The sequence below is a fragment of the Equus przewalskii genome, chromosome 15, assembly GCF_037783145.1.
Source record: "Equus przewalskii isolate Varuska chromosome 15, EquPr2, whole genome shotgun sequence".
In the NCBI taxonomy this organism is placed as follows: Eukaryota; Metazoa; Chordata; class Mammalia; order Perissodactyla; family Equidae; genus Equus; species Equus przewalskii.
The window spans coordinates 45,374,815-45,392,028 of record NC_091845.1 but is presented as its reverse complement, the minus strand read 5'-3'; the positions used below and the strand labels follow the sequence as shown (position 1 = coordinate 45,392,028).

General features: G+C 46.7%; 1 protein-coding gene across 23 annotated transcripts in view; it reads left to right on the top strand.

Moving 5' to 3' along the window:
* TRAK1 (trafficking kinesin protein 1) overlaps positions 1–17,214 on the top strand; it is a 177,141-nt gene that overhangs the window by 133,002 nt on the left and 26,925 nt on the right. For all 23 annotated transcript variants that reach the window (XM_070575790.1, XM_070575787.1, XM_070575777.1 and 20 more), the window contains 8 exons: positions 1,189–1,265; positions 7,817–7,933; positions 10,145–10,245; positions 11,148–11,256; positions 13,397–13,475; positions 14,502–14,632; positions 15,274–15,348; positions 15,856–15,993. In XM_070575790.1, the coding sequence (XP_070431891.1) occupies positions 1,215–1,265; positions 7,817–7,933; positions 10,145–10,245; positions 11,148–11,256; positions 13,397–13,475; positions 14,502–14,632; positions 15,274–15,348; positions 15,856–15,993 (801 nt within the window). In that variant the 5' untranslated portion in view covers positions 1,189–1,214. The remainder of the gene's footprint in view (positions 1–1,188; positions 1,266–7,816; positions 7,934–10,144; positions 10,246–11,147; positions 11,257–13,396; positions 13,476–14,501; positions 14,633–15,273; positions 15,349–15,855; positions 15,994–17,214) is intronic.

Here is a 17,214-nt window from a genome sequence, read left to right as displayed (position 1 = left end):
CATTTGATAAAATATTTAGAGACCTATTGGATGCCAGTTGCAGTCTGTCATTAGCAATGCTGCTGAGTTTGGCTTAATAATGCACTTCAGTTCCCAAATGCCTTGTGTGAGCTGTTACTGAAAGTGGGTCATTGTGAAAGCTGAACCAAGTCTTCGACTCTTAAAGAATTATTTTCTAAAATCTTCATTATAAAGAGTTACTAAGACATTACCGCAAAAGTGGCAGGTTTCAAAAAATTTTACACCTTGCCTTTAAATCCACTTGCGTTTACTCTTTCTTTCACAGAATAAAACGCATGCTACCTTCTTGGTGTGTGTTGAACTGCCAGTCAATTCCTTGCTATTGATTTAAAATAAAACAACCCTGAGGTTTTTCAGCCGACTAAAGCTTTCTTTCATGGCACAACCTTTTTCTCCAGTGGAGGGAGAACAAAGACAGTCTTTAAGTGGCCTGCATGCAGCCTCTATGACCACAGTAAATTATATATGTAATGAAATATCACTCTGTGTGTGTGTGTGTGTGTGTGTACTAGTAGTAGTAGTCTCTTTGGGGGGGATTTAAAAAACCTATCACCCTAGTTTTCATGGTATGGAAGCTGGTTGCATAACCTTAGAATTTAGGCCATTTGGGGAGGGAGGGGGCATTGTGCTATTATGAAATGATCACCTAAGACTGTTGTTTAGTAATTATACCATAGCTGCTTTCTGAAGGATTCCACATTGTCCACGTGGTTGGGTCTCTATGGTTAGTGAGGCGTAGATCCTATACGTCTTTCTGATAATTCACACATTGGTGACTGTGCTGCTGGCCAATGTCAGTTTGCTGAGTTTATATGAGGCCATACCCCTTCTACTCCAGCGCCTTGCTCTCAGCGCCTTGCTCTCAGCACCACCTCTAAGCATGCTCAAGTGTGCACGTGCACACACACACACACGCACACACGTGTCAAGGCTTTGCAAAGGTTAGAGGTCACTTTCACCCTGTCACCCCCTCAAAGCTTGGGGCTCTTCCCTGGAACTGCGAAATGAAACCAGGTGGTACTGAGTAGTATAGGTTGAATTCGGCAAAACCAATGACCCTTTGTGCCTAATACACAGGCACAACTTTAGGGCCACTTTTTTAGATGAGTCATTTGTTTGGCAGGTTGGTGGCATCGGTTGTTTCATTGTCGTTTTTATTTCTTGCAGTTTTATGTGCTGAAAGAGTTGGCCAGATGACCAAGACATATAATGACATAGATGCTGTTACTCGGCTTCTTGAGGAGGTAAGTGTTTCAGGGGAAGGCAGAGTCGCTCATAATTGATTATATTGATTAAAGCAGTGAAGAATCTCAGAAATGGGGCCTTCTCAGGGTATCATTTACTGACTTTTTTTTTTTTTTAAACTGATAGCTATGCAGGTCTTGTAGGTGTAACTTTGTGCAAGGTATTTTAGGCTTTAAAAGGAATATATTAATGAAACAAAATAGGGTAGCATTGAAATACTTGCTATAATACCCAGTTTAGGATTTTAAAAAACCCTTAAAGTATATTCTAACAAAATATATATATATGTTTTTGTGAGGAAAATTGGCCCTGAGCTAACATCTCTTGCCAATCTTCCTCTTTTTGCTTGAGGAAGATTATTGCTGAGGTAACATCTGTGCCAGTCTTCCTCTATTCTGTATGTGGGATGCCGCCACAGCTTGGCTTGGTGAGCAGTGTGTGGGTCCCACCCAGGATCTGAAACCATGAATCCCGGGCCGCTGAAGCAGATCACGTGAACTTAACCACTATGCCACCAGGCCGGCCCCTCTAACAAAATATTTTGAGTGTATCCCCAAAATAGCGGAAAAATACATCATTATCCGTGTCTTTGTAATGTGTTTTTTTACTTACATCAGGTTAAATGGATATTATTATACAGTGTCAGCATGGAAATAACCAAAGTAAGCCTGGCAGGAAAAACTTAGGAAACTTGCTTAGTATTAAAAGAGCTGCTGGTATTTTAGAAGAGACTGTGGTTTTCTCGGTTTCTTCTCAGCCTTTGGCTGTTGAGAATTACGGTGCTGTGAAGGCCTCTAGAAACAGATGAGTATAATGTGTGTATCCCCACGCCTAGAACAGACCAGAACACTGTAGGCTGTTATAGTAAGTGTTTATTGGATAAGTACCCATCTTTAAACACTGTATCCCCCCACCCCCCATCAGGCCTTAAATGCACAGGCGCTAGCTTTCAGACCCTTGTTTCTGCTCCAGAATCGAGAATGAGTTTGGGTCATGTGACTCTTCTTCTTTCTCCAGGAAGAGTAGATGATGTAGAAACTGTTGTTATAATTTCCAGCCAGTGGTAGGACAAGGTTGAAGCACAGGATAAGCAGGAGTGGTGGGACCCAGAGTTTTGGAGGGACATCTTTTTACCCCATGTTTATGTCTTTCCCTTTCCCTGTGTTTTTGCCTTCTACACATCGAGCCTTTTCAGACCTGCTCTGAGGGTCTGGACCCTTCCAATTTCCTCTGAGTTCCTGAGGGCTCACCTGCCTTGCAGCCCACTCCCCTCCCATTCTCCTGAAGGCCAGCCACCCACTGATAGACCCGGTTGAGTTGAGTCGGGGCAGGAGCTGAGACCTGCTTGACCACCTGCATGTCAGAGAAGTTACAAACTCCTCAGCCCCAAATAAGTGACACTAGGTTTTTGGCTGTGTGACAGGGCAGTTAGCGAGGCATTTTAGGGCACAGGCCTGCTGGTGGTGCTCCAGTTGCAGTCATCTTAGCGGCTGGCATTAGCCACCTGGTAGGCTACCTTGGTTGGCACCACCGACTTTTGAAAATGGTTTATTATGGACTCTTTCCTGCTGTGTCCATTTCCCCCAACAGTGCCACTGCTCTCTAGATCTTATAGTGTTTCCAGCATCCGTTCTTCACCCCATACCCAGTTGGTCATCAAGTCTTCTCTGGGGTCCTACATCTATACCTTTATTTTTTTCCAAGGTCACCAATCCAGCTCCTGGAGCCTCAGCAGTGAGACTTTAGTTTCTTTCTGCTCTACGCTTTCTTGTGCTGTCACTGTCCCAAGCCCTCTGTAATCACCTTGCCCTCCCCTGACTCTCAGAACGCGGTGCGGCATTCAAGGTCACACGCTTGGTCCCATTCCGAAACCTCCTCTTACTTGTCACTGAGGACCTTCCTCCTGCTCTCCCATCCTTCACCTTTTGCACCATTTGGCCACCTCTGTCTTTTCCTGGCTTTCAGTGTTGTGCTGCAGGGCTCACCAGGACCTCTGAGGCCATCAGCATCACCATGGCCCAGTAGTCTGTGCCCCGGCCGACCCCTGTGCCCCCGAGTCACCCTGCAGTTCTGTTTGGTTTGTTCATCCAACTCAATCATTTAGAAGCTATTTTAAGGTGGGGACCCTGTTTGATGATTTCTTTCTCCCTTTAACCTTGGAAATGATAGGCCTTTGATAAATGTCTACCTCTGTTGTCGTGCTTATTATTAAGGGTAAAATTTCACTGAGAGCTTTGTGTTGTCCATGCATCATCTCATTAATTCTATGATAGCCCTTAGAAGTAGATGCTACTGTTCCCCCCATTCTGCAGTGAAGGGACCTGAATCTGAGAGGACAGCAGACGCCCAAGATCGCACGGCTGCTTTCCAACCCAGGCCCTTAAGTGCAATGCATGCCACTCTGATGGTTCCGGCTATAGTGTTTATTGCCCTGTTTATTTAGTTTTGGGGAACTTGATTAGTTGATTGTCAGTGGGACATGTTTTGAACCAGGTAAATTTTTTTATGGGACGCTGCCCACTGTTCTTGGCTCCTGCTGAGTTTGAGCTGGCAGTGCTGGGCAATGCCTCCATAGGGCAAAACCTGTCCCTGCTTGGACATGCAAGGACCGCTTCCCAGGGAGCCTGGGACTCCAGCCCTTTATGCACATACTGGTTATGAATAGCTCACATTTCCCCCAGCTAATTGCCGACATGAGTGTCCGTGTATAAAGCATAGGCTGTTGTCTTTTTTAAAAATTGAGTTACTGCGAGGTATACTGGGAGGGCAGTTTTTTCAGGTGGCTCTTGGTTGTGCCTTCTTTGTTTTTAGTGGCTCATCATGGCAGTGATCTGTGGGTATCCGTGTGTTTGATATATGCCGTCCTTTTCCTTGTCCTGATAAGAATCAGGTCTCAGTCACTGCCTTTCTTTGGAACTAGGCAGGTTTCCTGGTTCCAGTCGAACTGCCCCAGTCAGGTGGCAGTTGTACACTACTGTGCTGTGCTTTTCTTGGCTTCGGTTCCATTTCCGCCCGTCATTTGCTTTGGTTTGCATACCTGCCACATGCAGGCAGGGTGCTGGGGAGGTTGCACAGGATGCCAAAGCACAGTCCTTGGCCAGCGTGAAGTTTCTTCTGGGTTTAAGAGGAAGAGGATTCTGTGGCTTACCCTGGCGTGCTACTGTTCGGAATTTACCTTTGGGCAAAGCTGCCTCCTCCCCAGTTACAAAGAGGGTTATTCCAAGTGCCCCTTAGTCATGCTTTTTATCAAGAATGGGTGAATGAGATGAGTCAGCTGCTGAGTGTGGGAGGCAGGCTGCTCTCCATCTCCAGGGATGTGTCAGGCAGCACCAGGTTTCTGTTGGTAAAAGGGGCTGAGAGGCAAGTCACAGTCTTTTCAAGCAGATCCACAAAGAGGGAGTGGGCAGACCTGGAGGGAGCTCCACTGGCCACATCTGCTGGGGAGGAAAAGAACCAGTCCTTTGAGTAGCTTATTTCAAAGGACCTAAATTATTTATTTGTAATTTTTTATTCTGACTGTAGTTGAATCCAACTACATCTCCTAGCTGGTTTCCTGTTTTTAGAAGTAAACGTTTATCATATGTTGGCTAGCTGTAAAAAATGGGAGTTTTTTCATTCTTATAATTCTCAAAGAGAAACCCAATCAGCTGGTTGCCTTGGTAAAAGTAGAGAGGAAAATGAGAGACACTATGATACCATTTCTGGTGAATTTTTTTATTTTATCCATAATTTTTTTTTTTTTTTTTTTTGGTGAGAAAGATTGGCCCTGAGCTAACATCTGTGCCAATCTTCCTCTATTTTGTATGTGGGGTGCCACCACGGCATGGCTTAATGAGTGATGTGTAGGTCCATGCCTGGGATCTGAACCTGGGAACCCCAGCCGCTGAAGCAGAGCATGCAAACTTAACCACTGTGCCACCAGGCTGGCCCCAATCCATAAATATTTTTACTATAACTTCGTGCTTTTTTATTCCCCCAGCAGAGAGTTATACCTGTGTTACTCTAGAGATTAGATTTGGGGTATAGATGACGTGAGAACTCCCCTTCGGTGGGCAGGGAGAAGGGAGGTTTGGGGGTAATGGGAGGGGTGCGGGCTTCCACTGGCCTACTTGTTTCTCTTCCCTGGCTGTTCCCATTCCTTCTGGGCCCTGGGAAGCCTCCAGCATCTTTCCAGTGCTCTAGCAGTGCCTCTCCCTGCCGGATTTCATTATTATACTTTGCGCTTGATTTGTGTGCAGTGGAATCTGCATGCAGGATGTGACTAAGGCACATAAAGTGTCTGTGCTGGTTGGAACTTAGCAGCTTGAATGCATGATGGCAGCACAGAACAGTGAGGCAGTGAGCCAATGAGCATCAAGCACCGTTGGTATTCAGTCTGAGAACTTGTTCTAGTTGAGAAATTTAGTAGAGTTGAGTGAGCTTTGTGGAGACCACACTTCCAAAGGGAATTGGACGTGGTTTTGCAGTTTGAACTGTCAGCCGGCTAAAACCACCGGCCCCGGCTGCTAATTCTGAGTCGGCCCCTGGAGAGGTAGATGTGCAGGTTCCCTCACACAATTCCTTTGGGTCCTTTCCTCCAGGTACCAAATAAGCACAACTGTTGAGTCTGAGAAGTGATAAAGGGCCATTGTGATAAGGCCTCCTTGGTAGACACTGTAGCTGGCATGGATGAATACGTAGAGAGGAGCATCTCGGTTAATTGGGCAGACTCACTGGCCCCGCTTTGTTCCATTAGAGGGCATGATGGGGAGGCACAAATTGTGGGAATGAGTTGGAGGTATTTATGGTTCACTTGATGTGACACCCAGCTGGTTTCTGGGACAGTGGTGACAGCAGTTACAGATCCCAGGACTGTGGAAGACCTAGGGGAGAGACACCATCCTCTGTGCAAGAGAGAGAGCCACATCACTGTTGAATCCAGAGTCCTCCCAGACTTTGACCTCCAATGCTCTGCTCGTAATTCAGTGAAAGGCCTGTGACAAACAAAGGAAGGTGTTCCACATTGCACGGAATAATTTAGTGGATATGGAAGAAAAGCTGCTTATGCTTTTTTTTTTGTCATACAACTCAGTGAATCATAAAGCTAGATTTTTTTCAAGGGTATCTAGTCTGGCCCTCTACCCTAACCCCCTTAGAGATGAGGGAACCTGAACTCTCACCGTTTTAGAGCAGAACGGTTCACCTGGTGCAGGTCAACTTTTGACCAGTGCCCACGATAAGAAACGCATCTTAGGTTGTGACTCAGTACTCACATAAGTAAATATGACAATCGAAAGTGTAATTGTGAAGTAATACTCTGATTACATGGAATGCACTTTGGCATTTTCAATTCTGTGCTGTTGAATTTCATTTAAACCAAAATGTTTATTGCCGTTACTAAAATGCTTCTCAACCTACTAACCAGTTATAGCCTGTCTTTTGAAAACACTCATCTGGAGGGTAGGATCCTTGGTAAAGGAAGCCATTGGCCCAGGGCTGCGTGGTTAGTTAATAGGCGATCAGAAACTGGGATTCCTCCCCAGTTGTTGTTTTTTTTGCTCAAAACTAAATGTTCCCGTTTGTCTACTTTTTACACCAGGTGAACAGAATAACTAGCATAGGCTTCTTAAATGATTTAGTTTTCCAGAGTTTTCCTCCCCTTGCCAACCCTCACCTAAAAGTGAGCCAGTTGAATCTAACCACAGTGGCAAGCAGGATCTTGGGCAGGGATCGATGAGTCTGCATTTGATGATGGCGTCTGCCCACTGTCTCCACTGTCGGGCCATCTTTGCTCCTGTGATGGCAGCTGTGTCTTTATAGGCACCGAAGACTTTCCTCTGTGTACTGCTCTGCTCCAAGTGATGTCATCAGCTGAACTCAGGAAATTCTGCGTCCTTAACATAGTCTTTGTCTCTGAAGTAGGGCAATTTTATGCATTAGGTCTCCATTTTGAAAACATTTTTTTAAAAATAAAGCCTAAGTAGCCTCCCGTTAAGTAAAAGAAGCATGCAGTTGTATTTCAGAACAACTTTAAATGTTTTTGTCTCATCTGAGGCAAATATAAGGAATTAATAAATTCCAGCTTGATGTGTGCTAAAGAGGCTGCTTCCCTGAGCCAGCTCTTGGCTTCACTGAAAGAGCACTTTGGAATTTCTGGATTCATTCATTTATCCAGCAAATAGTTACTGAGTATTTCACACGGTGGATCCTGGCTACGCAATCCAGCCCAGCCCTCAGGTAGAGACAGGCTATCAAATGATGACACAGACACCAAAGGCAGTGGTAGAGAAATGTGTTCGGAAGCATGTTTTTTCTGTAGGAACAGAAACTTGTTTTCATTAGATTTTAAGATTCCCTCTTGTTGTGTAAGGTCTGCATAGCTCTAGCACCGTCTGTGGGCGGAGCGTACTCCTCTTTGAACAGGTATCAAATGCTGGCGAATGGACAGTGAATTATTAATTGCTTTGTTATTTCTAAATGCCCTTGTTTTCCTCAGTTGACACTGAGCGCTGTTGGCTCCTTCAGGAAGCATGGGCTTTTGACTCTCTGCTCTCGCTTCTGCCCTTCTTAGAAAGAGCGGGATTTAGAATTGGCTGCTCGGATTGGCCAGTCGTTGTTGAAGAAGAACAAGACACTAACCGAGAGGAACGAGCTGCTGGAAGAGCAAGTGGAGCACATCAGGGAGGAGGTAAGAGCTGGTGGCAAAGGCACTCGGGCTGGGCACCATCGAAGATGATGATGTAATGGGGCCCCAGTCGGAAAGGCCCTCCCGAGGGCACACCCAAGTCCGCAGCTCCAGCTGCCTGTGCTAAAGGGGCCACCCTAGAGACGGCAAGCTGCCTTTCTCTGGCTCCTTCTGTTCACTGTCTGTCTTTCCGACAGTGTGGATGGAGTCACTCAGAGTGGGAACAGCTCTCATTCAGTAGGTCCATGGTGCCCCGTCCCGGTCCTCTAAGAGACCAGATCACCAGCACTCGGCAGAAGCACACACAGGCTAATACAACAATAAACAGGGCTTGGTGAGTGAGCGTGGGCAGGCCGGAGGCTAGCTCAGGCTGCAGAGTAAGGCAGCAATTGCACGTTCATCGTTACAATATAATTTTGTGTGTGTAGAACAAAACAAAAAAAATAACCTATTGTTTTCATAATAGGAACCCTATTATTTTCATGATAAAAATCTTAGCTGATGGAGATCAGTGATGAGAGGGAGGATGTGAATGTTTTAGGCTCGCCTTAAGAGCTGAAGTTTTCGGAGGAGCAACACTGATTCTTCTGGAAGGGATATGGTGTGACAGGAGGAGGAAGGCCAGGGAGTCCGGTGGGGTTGCTAGAATAAAAGGTAGACCAGGCCCCACTTTGTCGCTTCTTTCCCATCATCTTGTTCTTTTAACAGTGCATTTTAACTCTGAAGACTTTGATTTGATTTCCTTCTTCTCCCTTATTTTTTTAATCAAGAAACCTTCGTAGAGGGAGAGGGGAGGCCCTTATTCATGTCCCTAAGATGTGTTCACACCTTTCCCTCATTAAAGCTGTTCCCAGCTATTGCTGTCAGGATTTAATTATAGTTTTAATATGATGAAATAGAATTGCCACTATATAAGAAAAATTTTAATCCTGGGCTTTCTTGAAAAGATGATACGGTCGATACAGTTGTGTGAGGTTGACCTCTGCTTTTCCTGCCCCCAGCATCGTGACCTGAATCCCCTTCTCTCAGCTATAAAGCATGCCAGGTCAGCCTGGCCCCTGTCTGAGCCCCTTCTTAGCAGAGGGACATGCCACCGGGAACCAGTAACTGGTCACCCATTGTCCTCATGTGCTGCTTCTCCACGTTACGGCCCTGGCTTGGAGTTTCCTTGCCTCTCACAAAGAGCATCCTACACTGTGGGAGTGGAAATACCTTTTTTCCCTTGAAAAAGCTTTGAATTTGAGAACTATGATATGTCCTTCTTTGGCACATCACTCAGTCCTTGGTCTAGGTGTTGAAGCTGAAGGCTCATGCACATAAAATTGGCCTCTCCATGGAAGATATATTCACTGTATTGTGTAGGAAAGTTGGAATAAATAGACCCCAAGTCAAATTAGAGACAAAGAATTAGAACAGAATTACAATTCTTGTTTACAGCGCTGGTTCCCTATTCATCAGTGCTGAATGGGGAGAGGGCAAGTGGAAGATTTTATGGCACAGGTTTGTTTATTCTAAACCTTAGGTATAAATCAGTGTGATCTGCAGAACCATTCTAGCAGTAGTCGGTATGGCCAGTTCCTAATGGCCGCCTCTTTTCTTCCTGTATCTGAAATTCCTATCTCGTGATCATCAAGTACAAAGCAGTCTGACCAGGCTTGGCCCTGAGCCCTGAGAGGGGGCAGCAGTCACTGGATGAGGCCATGAGGTTTCCCAAGTGTGAGAGTGAGGGTTGACAAGCTGCTTGTAGCTGCGCCCCCCCAGAGCTGGCATCCCCAGGGTCTGGTCAGGGTCCTGGTTCCAGATGGGATTTGGTTTCAGCAGAAGCAAATGGCCTCTTCTTTCATTTGGTAACATGACCCATTTCTCTGGCTGTTTGCCCAGCTGGTCATCTGGCTATTTGCAGAGCCCATATGCTGTCTTGTCCCCCCACAACCATCATTCTAGAGTCTTCTAGTCCCCTCTTACCTCTCTTCTGTACCAAAGTAAAAATTAAAAATTTAAGCAGAGGGGTTTCTGCCAAAAAGTAGTGGGTTATATTTTTCTTAAGTGGGATCAGACTCAACCCTTTATTTTCTTTGAATAGCAGAAAATCAATTACATGCCTTCACTTTTAATCAGGAATCTTAAAAACGTTGTCACTCAACAGTAGGTGGGCCTTAGTGGGGACGTGGTCACGTTTGGGGAGTGAAGGACGGCCCGTTTCTGTTTGTGCAGGTGTCGCAGCTCCGGCATGAGCTGTCCATGAAGGACGAGCTGCTTCAGTTCTACACCAGCGCCGCGGAGGAGAGCGAGCCGGAGTCCGTGTGCTCAACTCCGTAAGTCACTGAGGGCCTGGTCTGGAGGCCGCAGCACGGGCCGGTTGTTGTCCATTTCCTTGGAGTTGCCTAGACAGGGTCACTTTCACCAGCAATGCAGGTCAGCTGGTCTCAACCATCTCCAGGGCAAGCATCTCTGAGTGTCTCAGAAAGAATGATTTACTCTCTTAGTGGGATTTTAGTTTTCCTCTAGCCGGCTCTTATTGCTTCTTGGTCAGCTTAGATTGACTTGGCCCGGCACGTTAATGGGTAGCAGGGTGGGCTCTGCTGTCAGAGAAAATAGAATTCTGGAGCCAGAGGTGCCATGGTGGGTCCTGGGGACAGACAGTGTGGGGTTTCTCTAAGTCAGCAGAGCCTCATATTAGGGGCGCGAACTTAGAACCTGATAGGCTGAGTTCAGTTCTCAGCTCTGTGGCTTGCTAGCTGTGTGCTCTTGGCCAGGTTACTTAACCTCTCTGTACTTGTTTCCTCATTTGTAAAATTGGGCTAATAATAGTTCTTAGAGTTATGAGCATTAAATGAGTTAAGACATGTAGAGTACTCAAAACAGTTCTTGGCACATAGAAGCTCATTATAAGTATTAAATAAACTCCCAGGCATCTGGAATTGTGGAGGCTTCAAAGAGAGTTGATTCCCCCAAATTCTAAGGCAATATGGCAACTGCAAATTGGGGACACAGAGTTGGGATGTGGGTCAGAAGTGTTGGTATGCCTGTGACCAGGCAGGTGCTATTTTCCTGGTGGGGAGGGAGCAGCCTGTGGGTCGTTGTCACACCTGCATGTCATGGACTTTCCTTGAAACAGCCCTTTGCACTTCCCTGTGGTTTGCCAGCTGGAGGGGGGAACCATCTCTGTGTCTAGAAAGTGATCGTGCCCCCCCCTGCCCCCGCTGCCCCCCTCCAGGCTGAAGAGGAATGAGTCATCCTCCTCTGTTCAGAATTACTTTCATTTGGATTCTCTTCAAAAGAAGCTGAAGGACCTTGAAGAAGAGAACGTGGTACTTCGATCCGAGGTGAAGTGCACTCCCTGCTCTTGTGTAGAAGGGTGGTGGCCCCGTCTGCCTTATCTGGCGAGAATAGCCGTGGTGACAGCACCATTCTCAAAGGAGACGGGCTGTGGAGGAACTTGAACCTTGGCTCACAGCTGCCACCAGGGCCCAGCAGGCGTGCCTCACTCATGTGCTGGGCATTGCCTTCCAGTGCAGCGCACGCCATCGGGCAGGCTGGACAGACTGCTGAGTTATGCAGTGTGTGGACAGGCAAGTGGCCAGTCCCTCCTCCTCCACAGTCGGGGCAAACCTCCCACAGTGGGGTCTTTCCATGGTGTTCTCCAGCTCTGACGCAGCAATGCCCTAGAGGCCCAGTGTGAAAGCCTCTCTATCATGTTACTACAGGTCATGTGTGCTGTCAGGAAATATACACAAGAAGCTGGAGACATTTTAATTAGGTTAAAAAGGCTGAGCTGAGATAACTTGGGAACTCAGCTTTTGAGTTTTGCTTTTTTTTTTTTTTTAACTTTTCCCCCCCTCCTCAAAGCCCCGGTACATAGTTGTGTATTCAAGTTGTAAGTCCTTCCAGCTCTTCTGTGTGAGCTTCTACCACAGCATGGCTACTGGCAGACGAGTGATGTGGTTCCGTGGCTGGGAACTGAACCTGGGCCGCCGAAGCAGTGAGAGTGCCGAACTTCAACCACTAGGCCCTCAGGGCTGGCTCAGCTTTTGAGTATTTCTATTGGCCAGTCATTGTGCTAGGCACTGGCCTGCATTCTTTTTTTAAATTCTTCCCAACAAAGCTGGAAGCTGGTTATTTTCATTCTCATTTACAGTGAGAAAACTGGGACCCAGACTGCTGGGTGTTTTGATTTGCCAAGATCCTGCAAGTTAGTGAATGACAAAGCCAGGATTTGCAAGTCTCTGTGACTCCAAACCCCATATTATTTCCCTTCACCTGCTGCCTCTATCCAGAAACACAGATGCATGCAAATTTAGTGCATTTTGTCTTAATTATCAGTGAGTTTATGCTCTCTAGCCAGAGGTATGGGGCAGCTCTGTTTATCAGGTCCTTGATTGTCAGGTCTGGGCTGCATGCCCACCTAAGATGGCCCAGGGCTCCCCGAAGCCCTCCAGTAGGGCAGACCACTTGTCACCCTGAACTTCCCCACACACTGGACAGCACCTCATGTCTGCACTCGACAGGATGCACTTATGCACAAGGAAAGGTCCGTGTTCTCTTGGACCTCGCCTCTTCCAGTCTGCTGTTTACTGATGGGTTGCCAAGCTTCTCTGCCAGCCAGTGGCTGAGCCAAGATTGCTGCCCAGTGGTCCCCATTCTGAGTCCAGTGCTGCCCCTTCCAGGAAATGCTCCAGTCTTGGGCACAGCGATTGGTCCGGCTTAGAACCTTCACCTAAAACAAGCTGAGGGATTCTGATCCCAACCACAAATCCTGGCTCTTCCACCTCAGCTTGCAGGAGTGCAGTGTCTCTCTGGGGCCAGGACCCCAGAGCTCAGGGACACCTGCTCTTTAACTGGCATTTCCTTGGGGTCTTCAGATCTCTTATCTTCCCACCTTTTCAGCTGGGACCAAGCTATCCAGAGACCTGGGGTAGCTCTTGTGTCTCTGAATTTTAGTCCTTTCATATTGTACCTTGTTTTACTAAGCTGAATACAGAGAGTTAACTAACTCAGTACTTCACAGGACAGTGCCTGGCACAAAGTAGGTGCGTAAGTGTTAGCCATTCTTGTCGTGGTTAGCCTTAGAATGCCTGTGGGAGGCAGAGCTGTGTCCTAGGCACTGTTTGGGTCACAAAGGGGTCCACGTCTGTGAGCTGAGACAGACACAGATGAATAAACAGAATGACACAGGGGTGGTGTTTACAGAGTTTTAGCAGAGCAAGGTGAATGGCTCTTGTGCACATTGCTCTGTGTGCTGTGCTCTAGTGATGCACATTTTCGGCTTTGAGAACTTGAGATTCATTATCTAAGCAGAGCATTGGGATTGACTTTCTGTATTTGAGGGTGCAATGGGTGACAGGTGGGGAGATGCTGAAGGGTGGCTTCCCAGACCCAAGTTAGCCCTTGCTCCATGCCCCAGACTTGCCTGCCCGACCAGCCCAGGTGTGAATGCAGGGCCTCTGACCTGAGCCTTGTCCACAGGCCTGCCAGCTAAAGACGGAGACCATCACCTATGAAGAGAAGGAGCAGCAGCTGGTCAACGACTGTGTGAAGGAGCTGAGTATGTCCCGGCCCTCCTGCCCCACTCCTTTTCTGTCTTTTTACTTTCCACACCTGTCATCATTATGACTAGGCAGATTTGCATCACCCTTGATCAAGTGCAGTCTCCCTGCCAACCTGGGCTCAGTAGCATCTATCTTAAGACTAGAGGCCTCCCCTGATCTTGCGTGGCACCCCTCCCCCTGATTTGTGAGAAATTGGGTGTAGGTTGTCAGCCATACATCATCTCAATTTTGCGCTGAGATAGATATTTAATTTTAATTTTGGCTTTCTGCTGGAATACTGGAAGTCTTCAATGGTTAAGTTAGGCCCAGCGTCAGAGTCCTGTGTTGAAGATGTCAAGAAACTGCTTTCTAGTAATTTGATTTGTGAAAGTTGAGGCCAGATTTCTCAGGTTTGCAAATAAGTACTTCTCTCCATCCTCTGCATTATAAGTTTACAGGTTAAAGTCAAACAAAAGGGCAAACAGAATGTTTTGAGTTTCAGCAAAATACTAAGTAAATGAAACACACCCTATGTTCAAATCTAGTAAAATGAGTTATGGCTCTGAATATGGGTTGAAAACACCCAAGGCAATTGTATTCTGCATGGCCATAGTTCCTTTTTAGAACAGAGTGCAGCAGGCGTTCCTGTTAATGACGTGGGTCTGCTCATTTGTGGAATGTGGGGATTTGCCCAGACACACCTTTGTTTTCCTGTGGCATCTCCTGGCTGACTCCTGAAGCCTGCCTGGTTTCCTCTGGGAAGGCAGCCTTGGTTAGGGGAGTCGGGCCCCTGCACTGAGCCTGGGAGCCACAGCTGGGGTCGGGTCCTTCTCACGACAGACTGAGCCCCAGGAAGCTGCTTTGCTTTACTCTGTAGCAAAATGGGCACTCTAAGTCCTTCTTCATATACGTTCTCCACTCCCCCCACCATGTCTTGTGATAAAGATTTTTTTCCTTGTATAAACCACAAAGAAACCATTCTCTCTTGGTCTGCATATGGGGTTTTCTGATTTACTCTTGTGATTGTCGTTTTTTGCTCAAAGGGGATGCCAACGTGCAGATTGCCAGTATCTCAGAGGAACTGGCTAAGAAGACGGAAGATGCTGCCCGCCAGCAGGAGGAGATCACACACCTGCTGTCACAAATAGTTGATTTGCAGAAAAAGGCAAAAGCTGTAAGGTTTCTGTTTCTCGAGCTGATACAAAAGTGGCCATTCTGAGATTGGGAAGGGACATTTACCCCCAAAGACAATGCCCTTTGGTTTCCTATTTTAGGAATTTGTGCTCCTCCTTTGGAGAAAAAGCTTAGCGGATTCAATAGTATAAAACTGGTTGCCCCTGAATTAGCAAGGGGATTATATTTTTCACCACTTATCTTCTAAAAATAATCTGCAAATTAATAAAATTCATTAAGAAAGCTGCTATAGGTATGGAGTTTTGGAATTTAATTATGAATCATCTAGTCTAGTATATGTTTTTACACAGTGCATCTGGTATGTTCTGCAGCAGAACAATAACCCCTTTAGATTTAAGATCAAGCAGCAAAAAACAGCGTAGTTTCCCACATCAGACTTTTGCTGTGAGCGTGGAGAGCAGCTGTGACCTTGGGGGTGGGGAGTGGGCTATAGAGAATGAATAGGGATATAGGAAACCCTTTACCTTCAAGATTTTATAAAAGATGACATTTTACTCCAGTATAAGATAAAAATCTCATTGTAGACATGTGATAAGATCACAACAGATCAGGTAATAAGAGGAAAGAAGACTCTTCTAAGTATCTTAAAAGAGAAGCTGATTGACCTCTGCCACCTTTTAGTGCACAGTGGAAAATGAGGAACTTGTCCAGCACCTGGGGGCTGCTAAGGATGCCCAGCGGCAGCTCACAGCCGAGGTGAGTGTCCCACCCCCATGTCATCAGGGCCCCCGATTCCAGTTAAGGTGCCTCAGCCTCCCTCTGACAGGCTGTGGGATGTCCTTCTTAACGGCCATTTTTATATTGACTTGAATGTCATTCTTACCCCCACGGCAATTGCCAGTCCGTGCTGATGCTGTTATGGTCCTGAGGGCTTGGGAGGCCGTGCAGCCTCCTGAGAAACATTCCAGAAAGTGAAGTGACATGTAAAGGAACCCCCTTCAAAGATGTGACTTGAAATGAGGCTGTGATGATTTGCTCTGCCGTTCATTTAAAGTTGTTTTTATCTCAGTTGCCTGTTATTACTTTAGGAGATTTCTGAGGCTATCAGCGCACCCCAAGTGAAAGAAAAGCTGAGCCTTGAGGATTCTTGGGCGTTTGGCCTCAGTCCCGGGGGCAGCCTGTCCCAGTCTTTCTGGCTCTCTGGGTAGGTGAGTGCACATGCCCACAAGATCCTGACTCTCCTCCCTTTCTGGTGTCCCGCAGCTGCGCGAGCTGGAGGACAAGTACGCAGAGTGCATGGAGATGCTTCACGAGGCGCAGGAGGAGCTCAAGAACCTCCGGAACAAGACCGTGCCCAACACCACCTCCCGGCGCTACCACTCACTGGGCCTGTTTCCCATGGTGAGTGCCTGCTAGCTTCCTGACACCCGCGTTCCCACCCAGAGGGCAGCATGGATGCTGGTGGTGGGGCTCCGGGCCTGGAGTGGAGTCTGCAGGTGGCTTCTCATTGTGCAGCTTGGATCTGGATCCGAGTCCAAGGCTTATGAGCCCAGCTGGTGGTTTCTTAACCACATGAGACAAATTGATTCTTTGTTTTCCATCCCTCTGTAGCTGCCGTCTTTTCTACTCCTGCCCTTAAAACATAAATTGGATAAGAACTAGATTTAATAGGGACCTCAGATATTCGGAAGATGTTACTTATACATCACTCTGTCTGACGTTATCAAAGTACGTGCTATTTTGGCCTCTTAAGTGCATTCCCGAATTCTTAAATTGCCCATATGGTTCTGCTGGTCATTTGTGTGCTTGTTTATCATTCTCCTGGTGGCTTTTAGTATCTGTGATCTGAAAAAATATTTCCCTCTGTGCTGGGTGTGGCATTTTAATATTTTTCATGTTATTTCCCCACAGTCTTATTTCCCCTGGCCTGATTTGTGTCATGTCTGGGCTTTAGGGAACATGGCTGAGAAGGGATTTTCCAGGACGTTGACCTCTCCCTGTAGTTTGGGCGACACAGGGCAGTTTCCCTCTGCTGGTCATTGCCCTGTGACATTTGGAGAGCTTACACCTTTGCCTTCTTCTCTCAGGATAAACCCCTTGGAGGTGGGGACCATGTCTTATTTGCTCTTTTCCTCCTTCCCTCTGTTTAATACTCCGCACCTGGCACAGTGGTATTTTGTAGACTGTAGAAGCTTGATAGATATTAGATTTGGATAGGTGGATGGACAGACTGAAGAACAGACTACCAAGAACTTTTATATTCAGGCTCTATTCCCATGGTTTGATGAAATACCAAATTCTCTCTGAGGAGAGAATAATTTTTGAGAAAAACTTCCCTAAATGAGATAGGTGTGGATGGCTGTTTAAATGCTTCTGAAACTCAGTCCCTTCCGCATTTGGTCTTTCCTTGGGGCTCTTTCCCTTCACCACCCTCCCACACCAGACACTGTCCTTCCATCCCTTCTTGTCTCGCCCACTTTTCCTAAATCATGATCTCTTTTTCTTCTTTGCTTTTGCACCGCAAAGTCAGGCAAGAGCTCTCTCTGTCTCTACTTGATTGAAATCGAAGGGAAACAAAAGAAAGACAGGGAGCATAAATCATCAGCTTTCCAAGGGGCAGAC